General features: G+C 47.4%; 1 protein-coding gene across 1 annotated transcript; it reads right to left on the bottom strand.

Annotated features, from left to right (window-relative positions):
• Positions 1–3,434: 3,434 nt before the first annotated feature.
• LOC101934977 (verrucotoxin subunit beta-like) lies at positions 3,435–17,518 on the bottom strand. Its single transcript, XM_065586609.1, has 3 exons — positions 17,350–17,518; positions 5,159–7,197; positions 3,435–4,028 (listed from the first exon to the last, which is right to left on the bottom strand). The coding sequence occupies exons 1-2, from the start codon at positions 17,447–17,449 to the stop codon at positions 5,531–5,533; spliced, it is 1,767 nt and encodes a 588-aa protein (XP_065442681.1). The 5' UTR covers positions 17,450–17,518; the 3' UTR covers positions 3,435–4,028; positions 5,159–5,530.
• Positions 17,519–19,908: the final 2,390 nt, after the last annotated feature.

Raw genomic sequence — 19,908 nt, 5'->3', positions numbered from 1 at the left:
TGTTTGGGGCAGGGCCTTTTCCCCAGCAGCTGCATTCACTAGGCCCCCACTTTGTGTATGGGGGTTAGGCTTGGCCGCCTCTGCCACAGGAACTTCCTCTTCTTCTGACCACATAATGGCAGCCTGCATGAGTTCATGGAACTTCTTACTGGGCTCTTCTTTAAACCTCCTTTTCATTTCACGTCGGAGGGAGTCATCACAGAGCCCCAGCACCAACTGCTCTTTCAGAACCGTATCTGGGTCTGGAACTCGCTGAGGGTCTCGCCGCTCCACTTTGCTCATTCTCTCCTGGAGGTCATATGCGTATGCCCGGACAGTTTCACCAGGCTCCTGCTTTCTCTCAAAAAACTCCTTTAGTCGGGTTCCAATAGGTACATTGTCTCCATACACTTCTAGGAGGAGTTCAAATACCTTTTCCACATCTTTCTTGTCTGCCACTGCCATGAACTTTACTGTGGCCTTGGCCTGGCCCTTGAGGTGCTCCTCTATGAAGTCCACATGATCCTCTTCAGGTACTCTTAGCACACGCAGAGCCGCCTTCACAGACTTGACCCACTCCTCTACTGTAATGTCTCCTGGTCTAGTCGGGAAGCCACCAAACTCCGTGACCTTCCGCTCCCGTGGGACATAAATAGTAGGGGGTTTCTTAGCTTCTGCTGTCTGTTGGTCTATTACTGCCTTGGCCAGTGATAAGGCTTCTCTCTGTTCAGTTCTAGCTTGTTGTAATGCCTCCGCTTGGTCTGATAATCTGTGCTGAAGTTCAGCAAACTGGGTTCGTAGGGGAGGGGAGAGGGAAGGGCGGGGCTCCAGGCCAGGGGGACACCCGTGGGCATAGACATAGTTTTACTTCTATTTTTGGGGGTCGGGGCAAGGGCTGGTAGGGCTCAAGCCAGCTCTGCACAGCAGGTTCCAGGAAGGGTGTGCCACCTCCACCCCCTGACTCAGAAGGTCACCCAGCCTGTCTGGGCTCTGGGGGGATGAAACCAAAAAATATAACTCAAAGCAGGGACTCAGTTCAAAAAGTTTGAAACCCGCTCAGGGTGCAGGCCGAGGGGTAGCTGTATGAAGCGAGGGGAGTAGCTTAGGGTGCAGGGAGGGGGTAGCTAAGGGCTGTTACAGGTAGGGGGGTAGCTCAGGGTGCAGGCAGGGGGTAGCTAAGGGCTGTGTAGTAGCAGGGGGGCTCCCAGTGCAACTCCCAGCTTCAGGGGGCAGGGCATTGGGGCTCCCGGCTTCAGCCTCCCCGCTGCTCCTGGCTTGGGGGGAGGGGAGGTTTGCTGGCTTCAGCCCCACACCACTCCTGGCTTTGGGGATAGGAGGCCCCGCTGGCTTCAGCTCTGTGCCGCTCCCGGCTGGGGTGGGGGGCCCACTGGTTTCAATCACAGGACTCCACAGACCCCAGTAGAGAACCGCTGGCTTAGAACAATGGATGGGATCACAGCACAAGGGAATACAGCTGCACCAATGTGTCCATGCTGAGTGAATGATGTGTGGTAAACCATTGCAATGCACTCGTAAATAATTAATCCATCACATCACAAGTACATTGGTAATCCACGTGTTTATTTTTAATCCTAATATGATAGACAGTTACTGTGAAGCAGTCACTTTAAAGTATTTGAATTTAGATGACAATTTTAAAAGTGATTGAGAAAGCAAAAGGGAAGCAGGCAACTTTTGTCAACAGGTTACAGCACATATTTAAGAACCCTAGTCACTAGCAAAATGCAGTACCCAGCATGTGGACATTACAAAAAATTGAGAATCTGTGTCTCCTCTTACCCTGCAACGTATGATTTCAGCGTTGGCTCCTAAAGCAGTAAAAGGGAGCAATCTGGTTTCATCTGCTAGAAAGGTCCCAGCAGGGCAGGTAAATTGGCAAAGTGCATGTGAACATCAGTAAAGAAATGCCGACTGCGTTTTCTATGGTACCTGGTATGAGATAGTCACTGCGGCAGTCGTACAGCGTCCCCAGCTGGAACGGGCGGCCCAGAGCCGGCAGCTCAACAGCTGCGTTCTCAGCAGAAGCTAGAGTGGTAACGGGCAGGTTTGACCAGACCTAAAACACCCCAGCAATACAGAGTCAAGTATGGTCTGTAAACTCTGGTTAACTATGTTCCCTTCATGGCCCTTATCCTCCATGATGTGTGCCGCTTAGCATCACCATGGCAGAGAGTAACAAGGCCTAGAGAATAAAGTCACCAGTGTCAGTCTAGAATTAGCTGGTGTCTCTGACCTTTCAGAACTGTTTATTGAAAGGTTTTAACCTAAAAACAGATCAACATGGAGGGTCCAGACAAACACACACTAAACAGGTGCAGGGCTGCCAACAGAATTGATGGACCCCTGGGCAAGGTGTGTGGGGGGTGGTGGCTCTGGGCGCCCGGAAGGGGCGGGCCTCAGACAGAAGGGGCGGGGATGGGGGCTAGCCTCCCGCAGCCAGCCCTTCAGCACTGCCCGGGACTCAGGCGTCTATTTAAAAGGCCCGGAGATCCAGCCGCTGCTGCTACCGCTATAGCAATGGCGGCAGCAGTAGACGGGAGCCCCAGACCCTTTTAAATTGCTGGGTCCCAGGTCAAATTTGCCCCCCCACCCCCACCTTGGAGACCCTGGACAGGTATGAGCCATTAAACACCCAAAAGAGATAAAATCCACTCTGGGATTTAACTATTAGATCAAGGTTTCGGGGGAGGTAAAGAGACAACTTCAGGAATTCACTCTTCACCGAGAACTGCTCTCTGATCTCCCCATTAATGAGTTCCCCCTCTCTGACCATGGCCCTGTCTCTTTCAATATTGACCCTCTACCCCCCTCTCCTTGCCCCACTAGCTGGCTCTCCCATGACTTCCAGCCCATCAGCGTTGATGACCTCTTTTCTGTTCCCAGTTTGTTCCCCCTGCTGTCTCTTCCCTTTCTTACATTGACTCAGTTGTTGATTCTCCCTCTCCTCTACCCCTTGATTGTTTTGCCTCCTTCCCATCACAAGGTCCCCCCCTGCCACCTCTCAACCTGGCTCACCCCAACATCCACATCTGCTGCTTCGGCTCTCGTACTGCAGAATGCCCAGGCTACACTGCACGTTCGTTCTTTCCTCTTTCAGTTGTGCCATCGTCCTAACCAAGCAACCCCATTGGCATCAAATCCTGCAATCCCAACAGCCTTTTCACTGTCTTTGGCTCCATCCTCAACCCACCTCCCACCTCCACGTCTCTCTCTGCACAAGCCTTCACTGATTTATTTGTAACCCTTCTGCCCATCTAAGTTGGCAGCAACAAGGGCCGGGTTCTGTATCTAGGGGTTCCGTTTCAATAACGCAATGCAAAACCGGCTCAAGCCCCCACCCAGTGACCTGGGACAATTACATACCACCCCCTGGGTGCCTCTAAGAGGCAATACTTCCCCTCTCGCAAGCACGGAGTCTGAGTGTAACAGAAAAATGTTTAATAACATGAGGTAAACGACATCAGCATTAAATTGGAAAAAAAACCCCACAAACGGGATTCATAACACAAACCAGGAGCAAAAAACCCACCCCAGCAAATTGGGCTGTGTCCTTTCCCTTTGGTTCTTGAATCCAGCAATCCAAAAATCACCCAGAGTCCTCAAAGTCCAACACCCTTAAAGTCTCTTGCGTCCAGCAACCCCCCAAAATCCCAAAAGTCCAACAACCCCCAAAGTCTCTGTCCCTGGTCAGTGCAGCCCCAGAGTAAAGGGGGGCACGCAGGGTGTTAAGGGGCACCTTACGTGATCCAAGGCCGGCCGGCCATCTCTCCGTGGGGTTCCGCCGCAGCCTTCACCACAAGCCAGTCCACTTTCTGCCGTCCCACGAACTGCTCCGCTCCGCTCACCAACCTGTGAGCCGCTCTAGCCGTCTCCGCAAATGGCTCTGCTCACCGACCTGTGAGCCACTCCAGCCGTCCCCACAAACAGCTCCACTCGCCATTCCTTGGGCCGCTCCAACCATCCCCGCCAGACTCCGTGCCGCTCACTGCTCCACCAGCCACTTAGCGATATAGCTTCAGGCTCCCCCACTATTTAACACAGCACTCAGTGATCTCAGCTCTTAATAACTTTAGCACTTTTGTGATTTCAGCTCTTAGCAATTTCAGCTTATAGGAGGGGAGCCCCAGTGCTAGTGCACCATTGGCCCAAAGCGAATTCAGCTCAGTAGCCTGTAACTAGACTCCTAATGGAACCAAAGTTAGCTCTGACATTCAACAGTGGAGAGAGAAGTTGGTGTTTCAAGCCCTCAAATCAGGCCCATACCACCAGGTACTATGTTTACACCACAGCTCACCCATCCCCATCCTCTCTCCCATCACTGGGAGTTGTAACCCATGCCCCTTGTCTAGCAAGTGCTACTTAATTACTGGTGAGTCTCTCTGTCATACAACAGTTCCACTGGCCTTGCTTCACCGAATCAGGGTAACAACACTTTATTCTTCCTGCCCCAATAACAGAGAAGCTGGGGATCCCAAACCAGCCAAAGTAACCACTTTGAGTTGCTGTTGTTTCATGCCAGGCAGGTGGGTGTGCCTATGCAAACAAGATCAGCCCCTTGAGTTCTTTTCCGCACTTGCCATAATTCACCACCAGATGTCAGGGTAGAGCTTATCCTGACTCTGCTTACATATTCAAAGAAAAAACTGACAAAGACATGAGCCTTCTCCTCCCCTCTCCTGCGTTCGTTTCCCTCCTCTCCTTCCACTCTCAGCTCCTTCCCCATCACTGGCACAACGGAGATCTGACAAGAAATGTCTAACCCCTCCACCATCTCCAGTGCACCCATCCCATCTTGTCTCTTGATCACTCCTAATAGTTCCCCCCTCCCTTCCCCTCCTCAACATCTCCCACTCCTCAGGCCCCTTCCCCTCACAATACAGACATTTCTTAGTATCTCCCATCCTAAAAGAGCCCACCCTTGACCCCACTTACTTCCCAAGTACCTTCTTAACTCCCCTTCTTTTCTAATCTCAGTGAATATGCTGTCTTTTGGAAATTACCATTAATTACCAATTACCAAATTAATCATCAAATTACCATGTGATTTCCAGTAGACAACCCATCTCCCTATTGGAAATTACACTAATTTTCAGGCATCATGTATGAGAAACGTAAGTCTGAGTAAGGTCCACGCAGTTTTATTTACATTTTGTCCTACCTTTAGAGTTGAAACAGATGTCTCCTCACTTGGGTCACTCACAGCCCCGTCTGCACACACAGCCGACACTTGGAATCTGTAAGTCATCTGTGGCCTCAGTCCATCAATGGTACAGGACTCTGTTCTCTCTCCTGTCCTTCGTTCCAGCCATATGTCCTTCTGCTCACCTCCAGCTTCCTCTTTATAGTCCACCTTATACTCCCTTATACTGACTCCATCTCCAGTGACAGCTGGTACCTGCCAACTGAGGACTACAGCACATGAGCCTACAGTAGCTGTTACAGGCTTCCCAGGCGGGCTGGTAGGAAGAGTCTTCACAGGATCACTCACGTCGCTGCTCTCGCTGAGCCCTGGTTTGCTCACAGCAGCGTATCAGAACTGGTACTCGGTGTTTGCACGTAGCCCTGTTACTGTGAATGTCTCTTGTTTGTTATTTACAGTCACAGCCGTCCAGTTCTCCTGCCCTACAATTCTGTACTCTGCCCGATAGCCGGATATCGCAGCCCTGCCATAGGCTGCTGGGTTAAACGTGAGCTGCACACGGTCATGTCTGATTCCATCCATCAGGGGAGGACGAGGCTTTGATGGAGGCTCAAAGTTGGTGCTGATCAGCTCTCCATCCTCATACAGGTAAATGGCAGTGCCGGGATTGTCCTTGTCTGGAACTGAGGCCACAATGAACCGAGTCTTCCCGTTAGATTTATTGACACGGGCAAAGCCAGAGAAGGACTTTACAGCTTGTCGTGCTTTTCTTCTTATCTCTTCGTCCTCAAACCACTGTTTGGATTTTGGTGTCTCACAGGCAGAACTGGCTAATGCTGGATCATGAGTTTTCTTCATAAATTGTCTCCTCAACGATAGATTTAATTCTGATAAATAGGATTCCTCATTATGCAATGAAGTGAGTGAAAGAGACACAATAAAGTCATGCCTGGGGCTGAGAACTATACATTGTCGCTCACTCCTGGAGGATACGACTTCCACCTCCCCTAGCTCAGCCAGGTAGGAATTGACAAAATCCATTTCCTCCTGTTTCTTCTCCAGAAATTCATTGAGTCTCTGGGTACCAAATGGCGATTGCTCCTTGTTGGTTAAAATCTCCACCAGGGCCCCCTCCTCTGCTCCGCCTCCACGGATAGAGGGCAGGGTTCTAGCTAGCTCTTTTTGGAAGGTCTGTCTGTGCTGTTTACACAGATCTCTGAATTGCTGGATTTTCCTCTGGATCTCGGGGAAGGTTGTAGCCGTTCTGTCCTTCACCATGTCGTTGCACCGGACGTCGCACTCAGTCAGGTGCTCCAGGGCACTTTGAGCATCATAAACCAGCACCGCGCTGATCTCACGCACTAGCTGGGCAGCTCTGGAGTCCAGCTTGCTCAGTGGGTACAGCCAGACTCGCACCGGTACAGCGTTTTCACCAGCGACTCCAAGCCGCTTAGGGAGAGTGGAGTAAACTCCCATGGCATCTTGGTAAGTAACCGGATTGTTCTCCAGGGCAAAATCACCATAAAATTTGCAACTGAAATTTTCTTTTCTTTCTTCTTCCTTGTTCCCCTTTTCCCCAGACACTTCTGCTCCGCCAGAAACCTTTGGGATCTTTTCTATCATCAGTTTCATTTTCCCCTCTATCTCTCGCATACTCTCTGATGAAGAAACTTCCCGATCAAACACAAAGAAAGCCTGAGCCCCGTACAGCACAGCTGTGACCACATGGGTGGCCGTGCCTTGGTCAAACACAGCAGGATAAGAGACGTTCTCAGTCCCCAACTGGCTCATGGTCAGGTGCTCAAACCTGTTTGTCACTGAGTAGTGGAGAGCAACTCGAGCGTGATATTTTGATTTCTTTGTATCATTTAAAAATGCTGCAGATCCACCTACTTCTACCAGCCTCCCCAGGAGACTGGCCTTCAGGGATGAAGACAGCCTGAGGGCTGAGGCCTTATCTTCAATGGTGTCGGACGCAATGATCTGGAATTCAGTATTGTGCTTTGGCATTGTCTCCACGTCTTTCTTAAGGGCCTCAATGCCCCATAAAGTGATACCTGGAAAATTCCACACAAGCACATAGTCAGTGATCACTGGAGAGGATAAGGAAGTGTTGTAATTTCGTTTATTAACCTTGTCTCATATTAAAGACACACTATGAGAAAGAACTCCAGCACTGAAGGCTCAAATCAATGTGCCCTGTCATCTGACCCTCCACTGGAATCTCTTTCTATCCATCTTGCTCTCTGTCTGATAATGTGTTAGCTTTACTGTTACCTCATTCTCTCCTCCTCCACTCCCAATTGTCTCATCTGTCTGTTGCATCTTGTCACAATGCAGATTTTAAGCTTTTTGGGACACAAGCTGCCTTTTTAATCTGTGTAGTGACAATGACTAATAATGGGCCCCGATCGCTGATTGGTGTCTATGGTGGCTACTGCCACACAAACAGTAATAATTAAGGCACCAATTACCACGGTATCCATGTGCAAGTATAATATCATATCGGGATTAGCAAGAGTTTTGCAATGCCAGGTATGCCCCCACCCCCACTAGTTCAGAGAATAATCATCTGTGGGAATTTTAAAAACAGATTTTTTTGTTCAGTCAGGATGAATTTTATCTGAGCTCAGTTAAAATATTATTTTCTTCAAGTAACAGAGGTCATAGAACTGATACCATGGGTCTTCCGCCTGCCTGCAGTGGGGCAGACCCAGACCTGTCAGTCACTGGCAGAAGGGAAATGCCAGCCTGGAAGATCCCTCCAGCTGAGCTCACTTCCACAGCCTGGATCATTTCACCCAGTTTCCCCAGTTGCAGACTGTTAACGATACCTTACAGACACAGCAGTCTCTGCTACTGCAGGGCATTGGAACAATATCCCCGAATGGCAAACGAAAGCTTTGGATGCCAGTTTCCCATCTCTGACATTGGATGAACTTTTTGTTTCCAGGAAGGGCTGGGTTTGATGGATTGGGTCACAGAAAACACCTTGGGAACTGCCAACTGATGTTCTGAGACTATCCCTGAGCCTGTTTCCCCTGGCAGCTTAGGACTTCAGTGCCCTGCCTGGTTTGAGACAGACACGCTAGCCTACTGCAAACACAGACCCAGGTCTGAACTACGTCCCACAAACTGCAGGCTTAACTGAAAACAGCTAAGAAGTATTCCGGTCTCCAGCACTCAGATGCCCAGCTCCCTATGGAGTCCAAACCCCAAATAAAGCTTATACAGGGTAAACTCATAAATTATTCACCCTCTATAGCACTGAGAGAGAGATATGCACAGCTGTTTGCCCCCTTCCTCCTTCTCCCCCCCCCCCATATTAATACATACTCTGGGTTAATTTACAGACTAGCCTCCTTTTAGTCTGTGTCCAGCAATCACTCCCACTCTGTGGTTACTGTCCCTTGTTCTAATCTCTGTACCTGTGTCCCTTAAACCAAGAAGAACTTTCCCATTCAGTTTAACAGCATGCATATGCTCACTGCTGGTTGTGTAGAAGCAACCTTTATAAATCCTGTGTGGAAAGATGCAGCAGCCTGGCTCTGAGAAGTAACAGTTTCATGTGTTACCTGCTGCCTGTTCCCTCTTAGCCAAGGGCAATTATTCCTCAGGTGCTCAGTGGACTTACAATGATAGCACCTCTTGGGCTCCTCTGCTTGTACAGAAGATTTGGGACGAGTAACAAGGCAATGAGGAGATGAAGGCCGAGCCTCCTTTTTCCCAGGGGTGAAACGATGATTTTGCTTTCCCCCAATGCTGTACCCCTCTGCCAGTGGTTTATGTTTAATTGCAGCTTGTGACTGCTCAAAAGAGTCTGCAAACCCAGCTAATTCACTGACTGCATTCACCTTTTTGTCCCAGAAGTACTGTTTTACATCATCACTGCACATATTCAAGAATTGTTCCTGAGTAACCAAAAAACACATTCCTTCAAAGCTTGTAATGCCTTTCCCCCTTACCCACTTATCTACCAAATCTCTCATTTCAGTTACATAAACCATATTAATTAATCCAGGTCCCCTCTTAAGACTCCTGAATTTAACCCTGTAGGTTTCAGGTGTAACCTGAAACTGTTTCCTGACCAGTTCCTTAAATTTACCATAGTTTGAAGCATCATCAATAGGCATCTTAATGAATATGTCCAGAGCTCTGCCAGTCAATTTTGCTATCAATGTGGTCATCTTCTGACCTTCAGGGATAGCATGGAGGGATCACAGTCTCTCAAAGGTGATGAGATATTCGGCAATATCGCTGGATTCATCGTACTGTGGACACAGTCGCTCCCATCTGTGGATTTTGGGGGAAGTGGAGCCAGCAGCTGGAGGGTTTTGTCTCTTCCATTCCATAACAGCCAGTTCATGCTTCTGGACATCAATCAGGGCCTGTATTTCTCTGTCTTTTAACTCCAGGACTCTTTTGTCCCTGGCTGCTTCTGCCTCCATAGCCATTTTGTGGGCAGCCTCCTCCCTGGCTGCCTCTGCCTCTTTGAGTTTCAATTGAAACTCCCGGTCCTTTGCCTTCTCTTCTGCTTCCAGTCTGGCCAACTCTAGTTTAGTAGCTGCCTCACTGGTAGTCATTTTCCTGCTGTCTCGTGTTGGGCCCCACCCCCTCTGCAGTTCACTAAAACTGAGATGCACTCAGCTCAGGGAATTCCTAGTTAACAGAGACTTTCCCAGAGCCCAGTGTTCAGCCTTTCTGGGCAAATTGCAACTTGTGTAGTTCTAGCTTCTTCTGATCTTCCCTCTTACTTATTTTGCTTATCTTTCTGTCCCTATTTCCCTTACCCAAAATAAGCAAACAGAAAGTAACAAACCGGTAACCACTTTGTCTGTTCTCCAGCCACCACACGCAAAACTCACTTAAAATCACTACCAGTATCTCCAAGCAATCAGCTGTGCACAGATCCTGCCGACTATGCCACTGTGACGGGTTGGATCACAGAAACCCCCCTAAGAGCTGCCAACTGATGTGCTGAGACTACCCCTGAGCTTGTTTCCCCTGGCAGCTTAGGACTTTAGTGCCCTGCCCTGGTTTGAGCCAGACACGCTAGCCTGCTACAAACACAGACCCAGGTCTGAACCACGTCCCCCCAAAGCTGCAGGCTTAACTGAAAACAGCTTAAGAAGTGCTCCTGTCTCTAACACTCAGATGCCGAGCTCCCAATGGGGTCCAAACCCCAAATCAATCCATTTTACCCTGTATAAAGCTTAACTCAAATTGTTCGCCCTCTTTAGCACTGATAGAGAGATATGCGCAACTGTTTCCACCCCTCCCCTGCCCCAGGCATTAATACATACTCTAGGTTAATTAATAAGTAAAAAGTGATTTTATTAAATGCAAAAAGTAGGATTTAAGTGGTTCCAAGTAATAACAGACAGAACAAAGTGAATTACCAAACAAAATAAAATAAAACACGCAAGTCTAAACCTAATTCAGTAATAAAGTGATTACAGATGAAATCTCACCCTCAGAGATGTTCCAGTAAGCTTCTTTTACAGACTATTCTATGATTCTACATACATCAGAAAGTGGCTGAATCCCTGCTTTAAATGTAAAACTCAATTCAACCTGAACTATGGAATCATGAGAGGAGCTTCACACGTATATGAGCAATCTGTAGAATGTTGTCAGTTCATACGGTGATGGCCAGCTAGTCGCCTTACGGATTTCCTCAAAGAAGACATACAACTTTTAACCAACAAATATTTCACTGCTCTTAAAGCACGGACTCTGATGTCTGAGGGAGGTATTATAGAAAATCTTTCTGTATTTCAGCACTGGGTCTCAGAATGAACTCCCAACTCCAAAAACGTGTCTGAGGGAATTAATAGTTATTGAGACTGCAATTTTGATGCATAGCAAATTTGACACCTCACATAAGATTTAAAATAGGGCATGGGGCCAAGCTGATGGTTCAAGACTGAGTTCTACGGCCTTATTGGGGGGAGAATCAAGGTTGTTGCCCAAAGAAAACCCAGTCTAAACATTCACCAATCCTCCTTTTGTTGAACATAACGAGAACAGATGACACTAGTGAGGGTTGGACTCTTCACTTGGACATTCCTATATCCAAATCAAGACCCTCCTGGAAGAACATAAGTCTGTATTTCACTTGCTTTTCTATAGTACTGATTCTATTATCTTTGTATCAGCAACTGAATCTCAGCCAGATGTAGAATAGGTTCTGCCTGATGACTTCTACCAGAGTACTATTAGAGTGATATCCACCTCATCTGAATATCCATTTTCTATTTAATATCTAACAGCTAGTATTGGTCTGTCTGCTCTTGGTTGGAGGATTGGTTCCTGTGATAGCATATCTCCTCTATGACGCAGAGGCAACTGAAGGCTGATACTAGAATGACAAGCACTAAAAATCATAGTTTCTTCAGCCAGTAAGTTAAGGTCAGTGCCGCAGCTGCTCCTTCCTATAGAATCCTAGAATCCCACAAATGTAGGGCTGGAAGGGAACTTGAGAGGTCCTCTACTTCAACCCCCTGCACTGAGGCCAGACCAAGCAAACCTAGACCATCCCTGACACATATTTGTCCAACCTGTTCTTAAAAACCTCCAGTGAGGGGGATTCCATAACATCCCTTGGAACCCTATTCCAGAGCGTAACTAACCATATAGTTAGTTATTCCTAATATCTAACCTAAATCTCTCTTGCCACAGATTAAGCCCTTTACTTCTACCTTCAGTGGACATGGAGAACGATCAATCAACGTGCTCTTTATAACAGCTCTTAACATATTGGAAGACTGTTATGAGCTCCCCCCTTGGTCATCTTTTCGCAAGACTAAACGTGACCAGATTTTAAAATCTTTCCTCATAGGTCAGGTTTTCTAAATCTTTTATCATTTTGATGCTCTCCTCTGGACTCTCTCCAATTTGTCCACCTCTTTCCTAAAGTGTGGCACCCAGAATTGGACACAGTTCTTCAGCTGAGGCCTCACCAGTGTCGAGCAGAGCAGGACCATTACCTCCCGTGTCTTACAAATTACATTCTTGTTAATACACCTGTGACAGTGTACCCCATAAGGCTTTATGAGGGGGTGCTTATAAATGTATGTATGACATAACTGGAATATGTTTTGTGCTGCCTGTGCCATGTAACATATCTCTGTAAAGGTTATGGTTTACTGTATCTATTCATCCTCTTTGTATATATATATATATATATAATTTTCTACTTGAGGTTAAGAATATGGGCTGTTTACTTGCTTGGTTTCTAAGTAAGCTTTGTGAGGCATTTGGTCAGCTTCTTTAGGAAGGAATTTGCAAGGTTAAGTACCTGATCAGGAGACACTTGGGGAACAATGCATCTTGGAATGCTTCAATCCACGTAAGAAGTCTTCCTGGAGACATACAAGATACCATGTGGACAATGGCTTCGGCCTGTAAAGACTGAGTCATGCAGGGACATGTGACTTGCCCAGGTGACTCCAGAACTCCATCTTGGAGCTGGACTTCGCATAGGAGGGAGGAGGGGGGGTCTCCACCCACAAGAGAGAGTCTATTTAAACCCGTGGGAGACCCCTCCATTTTGTCTTCAGCTGGCTAAAGAAGGAGCCTCTCCACACACCATCCCCCCAGGATACTTGAAGGAAACTGGAACAAAGGACAGTAACTACAGGGGGTGTAAGTGATTGCTGGACCCAGGCTAAAAGGAGATTAGTCTGTAAAAGGGAGCATTCTGGAACTGGTGAGGAACTTATCTGTATTTAGTTTGATTAGACATAGTTTTGCGCATTTTATTTTATTTTACTTGGTGACTTACTTTGTTCTGTCTGTTACTACTTGGAACCACTTAAATCCTATTCTCTGCATTTAATAAAATCACTTTTTATTTAGTAATTTACTCAGAATATGTATTAATACCTGAGGGAGCAAACAACTGTGCATATCTCTCTATGAGTGTTATAGAGGGCGAACAATTTATGAGTTTGCCCTGCATAAGCTTTATGCAGGGTAAAACGGATTTATTTGGGTTTAGATCCCATTGGGAGTTGGGCATCTGAGTGCTAAAGACAAGCACACTTCTGTGAGCTGTTTTCAGGTAAACTTGCAGCTTTGGGGCAAGTTATTCAGACCCTGGGTCTATGTTGGAGCAGACGAGAGTGTCTGGCCCGGCAAGACAGGGTGCTGGAGTCCTGAGCTGGCAGGAAAAACAGGAGCAGGGGTAGTCTTGGTACATCGGCTGGCAGCTCCCAAGGGGGTTTCTGTGATCCAACCCATCACAACACCACAGAACCATGTTAGCTTTTCTGCAACTGCATCACATTTATTGTCTCATGTTCAATTTGTGATCCACTATAGCCCCCAGATCCTTTTCAGCAGTACTACCACCGAGCCATTTATTCTCATTTTGCAGTTCTGCTCTGATTTTTCCCTTCCTAAGTAGAATACTTTGCACGTCTTTACTGAATTTCATTCTGTTGATTTCAGACCAATTCTCCAATTTATCAAGATTGTTTTGAATTCTAATCCTGTCCGCCAAAGTGCTTGCAGCCCCTCCAAGCTTGGTGTCATCTGCAAATTTTATAAGCATACTCTCCACTCCATTGGCCAAGTCATTAATAAAAACATTTAAAAGTACAAGACACAAGACTGACTCCTGTGGACCCCACTCAATATGTCTGCCCAGTTTGACAGTGAACCCTTTGAGCACAGTATCAGAGGGGTAGCCGTGTTAGTCTGAATCTGTAAAAAGCAACAGAGAGTCCTGTGGCACCTTCAAGACTAACAGAGGTATTGGAGCATAAGCTTTCGTGGGTGAATGCCCACTTCATCAGACGCAAGTAATGGAAATTTCCAGAGGCAGGTATAAATCAGTCTGGAGATAACGAGGTTAGTTCAAATCAGGGAGGGTGAGGTGCTCTGCTAGCAGTTGAGGTGTGAACACCAAGGGAGGAGAAACTGCTTCTGTAGTTGGATAGCCATTCACAGTCTTTGTTTAATCATGATCTGATGGTGTCAAATTTGCAAATGAACTGGAGCTCAGCAGTTTCTCTTTGGAGTCTGGTCCTGAAGTTTTTTTGCTGTAAGATGGCTACCTTTACATCTGCTATTGTGTGGCCAAGGAGGTTGAAGTGTTCTCCTACAGGTTTTTGTGTATTGCCATTCCTTTGAGCACAGCCTTTCAACCAGTTGTGCTCCCACCTTATAGTCATTTCATCTAGATCACTTTTCTCTTGTTTATGAGAATGCCATATGGGACTGTGTGAAAAGCCTTACTAACATCAAGATATATCACATCTACAGCTTTCCTCCTATTCACTAAGCCAGTAATCCTGTTAAAGAAGGAAATTAGGTTGGTCTGGCATTATTTGTTCTTGACAAAATCATGCTGGCTATTTCTTATAAGCCTATTATTTTCTAGGTACTTACAAACTGATTGTTTAATAATATGTTCCAGTATCTTTCCAGGTATTATAGACTCATAGAACCATAGGGTGAGAAGGGACTGCAAGGATCATCTAGTCTAACTCCCTGCCAAAATACAGGATTTGTTGTGTCAGATGGCTACCCAACCTTTTTTGAAAATCAAAGTCAGTGGCGCTTGAACGATTTTTAGGGTGGGGGTGCTGAGCTGCGCCTCCCCCCTTAGCCTTGTCAACGCGGTGCCCCTCATCGTCCCAGGCTGGAGACACAGCTGAGGGCGGCTGCAGAACCCCAAGCCTGCGGCGGAACTCCGGGCGGCAGAGCCTACAGGGTTGGCGGGCGGCAGGACCCAGGGCCGGTGGGCTCTGGACTCTGGGGGCCAGTGGAGCCCACGGGGGCAGCGGGGATCTGGGGGCCGACGGAGACCGTGGGGTCGGCAGGCGGTGGGACCCCGGGGGCGGGTGTAGCCTGCTGGGTCAGCAGGCGTCAGGGCTCTGGGGGCTGGCGGAGCCAGCGGCAGGGACCTAGGGTCGGACTCTAGGGCCAGGTGCAAAACATGGGGGTGCTGCAGCAGCACCCCCCACACCCTTACTTCCCACGCCTATGATAAAAGTTAGTCTATAATTCCCCAGGTCCTCTTTGTTCCCCCTTTTAAAAATAATACTATGATTGCCCTTCTCCATCTCTCTGGGACCTCACTCAGCCTCCATGACTTCTCAAAGATAATTGCTAACAGTTCCAAGATTGCTTCAGCTCAGGGCTGCCCAGAGGGGGGGGAGGCAAGTGGGGCAATTTCCCCCAGGCCCCACAGGGGCCCCCGTGAGAGTTTTCCAGGGCCCCCGGCGCGAGTGAAGGACCCACTGCCGAAGACCCAGAGCTTCTTTCGCTCCGGGTCTTTGGCGGCAATTCGGCGGCAGGGGGTCCTTCTGCTCCGGGTCTTTGGCGGCAATTCGGCAGTGGGGGCTTCTTCCACTCCGGGACCTGCTGCCCAAGTGCCCCAAACCCCCGGAGCAAAAGGACCCCCGCCGCCAAAGGTCCCAGGCCCCCTGAATCCTCTGGGCAGCCCTGCTTCAGCTAATTCCTTAAGTACCCTAAGATGAATGTCACCAGGCCCTGCTGACTTGAATACATCTACCTTCTCTAAATAGTCTATAACCTGTGTGACGGTGCCCCCCAGAAGGCTTTATGGAAATATGCTTATGAATGTATATGTGCCATAACTGGAATATGTTTTATGCTACATATGCCATGTAACATATCTCTGTAAAGGTTATGATCTACTGAATCTACTAATCCTATTTGTATGCATATGTCATTTTTGTATTCAAAGTTATGAATATTGGCTGTGTACCTGCTTGATTTCTAAGTAGCCTTAGTAGAGCATTTGGGCAGCTTCTTGAGAAAGGAATGTGCAAATTAAGTGCCAAATTAAGAAACACTTAATGGACAATGAATCTTGTAAGGCTGCAATCCACATAAGAAGTCTACTTGAGGACGTTCAAGGTAGCATGTGAACCATGGCTTCCACCTGTAAAATTCTGAGTCCTGCATGGACATGTGACTTGCCCATGTGACTCCAAAATTCCATCTTGTAGCTGGGATTCTACAGAGGGGAAGGAGGGGGTCTCCACCCACAAGAGAAAATCTATTTAAACCCCTGGGAGACCCCTCCATTTGGTCTTCAGCAGGCTAAGGAGATAGCCTCTCCACCCCAAGGATACCTGAAAGAAACTGGAACAAAGGACAGTAACCACGGGGGTGTGAGTGATTGCTGGATCCAGACTAGAAGGAGACTAGTCTGTACAAGGAAGCTTACTGGAATTCCTCTAAGAGTGAGGTTTTTATCTGTATTCAGTTTTCTTAGACATAGACTTGTGTGTTCTATTTTATTTTGCTTGGTAATTCACTTTGTTCTGTCTGTTACTACTTGGAACCACTTAAATCCTACTTTCTATATTTAATCAAATCACTTTTTACTTATTAATTAACCCAGAGTATGTATTAATACCTGGGGGAGCAAACAGCTGTGCATATCTCTCTATCAGTGTTATAGAAGGCAAACAATGTATGAGTTTACCCTGTATAAGCTTTATGCAGGGTAAAACGGATTTATGTGGGGTTTGAACCCCATTAGGAGTTGGGCATCTGAGTGTTAAAGACAGGAACACTTCCTAAGTTGCTTTCAGTTAAGTCTGCGGCTTTGGGGCAAGTGGTTCAGATCCTGGGTCTGTGTAGGAGCAGACGGTTGTGTCTGGCTCAACAAGACAGGGTGCTGGAGTCCCAAGCTGGCAGGGAAAGCAGGGGCAGAAGTAGTCTTGGCACATCAGTTGGCAACCCCAGGGGCTTTCTGTGATCCAACCCGTCACAACCTGTTCTTTCCCTGTTTTGTTTTGCATTCCTTCCCTCTGGTTGTTAACATTAACTGTAGTAAGTATCTGGTCACCATTAACTTGCTCAGTGAAGACTGAAGCAAAATAGGCATTAAATACCTCAATCTTTTTGATGTTATCAGTTATTAGCTCTCCTTCCCTGCTACAAATGAACATGTAAGTTTTGTCTAAGCAATTGAAGTTATTGCCCAATAAATCTCTGGAAAATGCTTTTCTTGTTAAACATTTCATTCATGTTTCACTAAATGTGTCAGTTTTAGATCTAACCAGTCGCTGTCTGCTCTCATAGCTGACCACATCCTAAAGGGGCAGAGGGTGAACCAAGTGTTCTGTTGAAAGAGTCCCTCCCACCAGATGAGTTAGTTGGCAAGAGGTCCGTAAACTACAATGAACCAACACAAGCGGTGTTGGGTGTAACTCTAACCGTACCTGGTATGAGCGTGTCGCTGCGGCAGTCGTACAGCATCCCCAGCCGCAGAGGGCGGCCCAGGGCCGGCATCTCAATTGTTGGAGCTCCAGAGTAAGCCATGGTGGTAGCTGACAGGCCAGGCCAGCCCTAAAACACACCAGCCACACAGTTACACAGACAAAGTGGTTTCCTCCTATTCGTGATCCCCCTATTTGACTTTTGTCCCCTATGAGTTTCTGCTTGATACTATTACGTGTTGGGTTCTACCTTGTTGTTATGGGTCAGGTGTAACCACCACTTTGTATTCGGGGTAAATGTAAAAAAGCCACGTAATCGGTGGCTGAAACAACAGCAGTAGCACCCAAAACACAGGCACATGGAAAAGCTTGAGCAGAAGTTGAGCCACGTGGCCCAAGCTGAAACACAGACAGACAGAAGCAGCCCAAAGCCAAGCAGCCAGGAACAGAAGTGCTGGTAATGTGGCCCTGAGAGAAAGCGAAGAGAGAGAGATTTTGGGGCACAGAGTGCTGGCTGGAAAGGGGACTGGAACAGCAAGAAACTGTCTCCTGGTGTTTGATTCCTACTGTGTTCTGGGAAACACAACTTTCTTTGTAAATAAGTAAGATCAAAGAAAATATGTGGCTCTATCATCCATTTCTTCTCCTAATTGGAATAATCTTCAAGAACCCAAATTTGACTAATCACTCAGGTCAAAAGGTGTAACAATAGCATCCCGGCTGGGAAACAGAAGGTTTATTCCCTGTTCAGCAAATAATTGTACTGCTACTGAGAGGCAGCTGCACAATATCCCTCTCGTAGATGATTTCTTTATTTCTTAATTTTTGTGTTTATAATGTGTCACAGAACAAATGTACTGAACAAAATCTAGAAAAGCATAACTTCCCTCTGTTACAAGAGCCGGAGATGCTAAAGACACTGGACTCTATGTGGGAGGGTCACAGGAGGGGAATTAAAATAGTAATTAGCCAATCAGAAGATGGCCTGAACAGTTACAACAGTCTAAGACTAAGTCTACACTAGAAAGTTCAAAGCGCTGCCGCAGGAGCGGTCCCGCAGCAGCGCTTTGATGTGCGAGTGTGGTCGCAGGCGAGAGCTGGGAGAGAGGTCTCCCAGCGCTCCTGGTAATCCACCTCCACGAGGGGAATGGCTCCCGGCACTTGGAGCCTGTCCACACAGGCGTTTTTTCACACCCCTGAGCCAGTAAGTTAGAGCACTTTAATTTGCCAATGTAGACATGGTCTGAAGGTACCAGTGGGGCAGTGAGGTTTCCTGTTCAGGGGAGAAGAGGCTCCAGTCTGGCGCGGGAGGACAGTGGGACTCTAGGCCTGTGGGGGATCAGGAGTTTCTGGTCTGTTGTGAATGGGAGGCAAGTTCTTGCCCAGCAGGAACGGTGTTTGGGGTTAATCCAGTGGGTGCAGGTTGTGAGGATTCTTTCTAGCTGGGGATGGGGCATTTCCAGTCTAATGGAGACTGGGGCAGCGGGCTGGGGTTCCAGCCTGGGGATGGAAGTTGATTCCAGACTAACAGGGGAAGAGCGAGTCCTGGTCAGGTGGAACAGAGTTATGGCTGCAGCTAGAGGGCAGCTTATTTTAATAGCTCTGGTACATAAAAGTCCGAATAAATCAGAGAACTTTGTACAAAGAAAGAATCTCTGAGCTAAAATTCAGCAAAAATGGAGCAATCCTCATTCATAAAAAGAAACCAGCTAGGAGAAAAAGTGAACAAACATTTATCTGAAGACATCTCAAAGCCAACAGGCTGAAGTAAACAATATTCTTAATGCAGAGGAGGAGACACAGACACACGACTCGTTTCTTTAATCAGGACACAAAGTCCTAATGAACCTGGCTCAGTGCAACCATTAAAGGCATCAGAATGATCAGCAGACACAGAAATAGCAGCAAATGAAAGGGATTTTTTTTTAATCATGCAGCTCCCCACAGAAATCCAGGCCCTTCCACACCCAGAAGCTTCCAGCCATCTAACACTAAACACACTCTCCAGCTCAGTCCCAGGGCTGACAGGTTCAGACACATTCCTGGAGTCCAGAAAAGGATGAAACAAAGAATTCTGAAGTTTGTACAAACCAATATAATTCCATTCTGACAAAGAGATTTGCCTCGGCCCTTACCTGGTAGACCAATTCGCTGGGTCTAATGATCCAAATTAGGCAGGAGAGTTCACTGCTTTCTCCAACAGCTTCACACAGAATCTCCCCAGAGAAGGAAATGAGCAAACCTGAAAGTGAAACCATCACCCCCAGTTGCTGAGTTTTTCAGAATACACTCAGCCATAGACACACCCATCCCACTGGAGGCAGAGAGGTAGAATCTACTGAGATAAAAATTCTGTTTGAAGAGGTCCAGATTAGAAACTAGAAGGGTCACAGTCCCAGCCCCCAATCAGAAAAGGGAGAGTCACTGCAGTGTTGGGGGATATCAAGAGATTACAAAGTCTGACAAAACAGTGATAATGGGAGACTTCAGCTGCTAGCACATTGACTACGTGACGGGGTGTACCGGGCCATTTGAGGCTCTCTGCTAAAGGCCCTTCAGTCC

This window comes from Chrysemys picta, chromosome 2, assembly GCF_011386835.1.
Source record: "Chrysemys picta bellii isolate R12L10 chromosome 2, ASM1138683v2, whole genome shotgun sequence".
Taxonomy (NCBI): Eukaryota; Metazoa; Chordata; order Testudines; family Emydidae; genus Chrysemys; species Chrysemys picta.
This window is presented reverse-complemented; position numbering and strand designations above follow the sequence as displayed.

Bases quoted from the DNA above. Each gene is read 5' to 3' on its own strand.
- LOC101934977 (XM_065586609.1), bottom strand. From the start codon at position 17,449: ATGGCTTACTCTGGAGCTCCAACAATTGAGATGCCGGCCCTGGGCCGC. The intron at 7,198-17,349 runs GTACGGTTAGAG...GGAATTTTCCAG, and splicing joins CAGCGACACGCTCATACCAG to GTATCACTTTATGGGGCATT.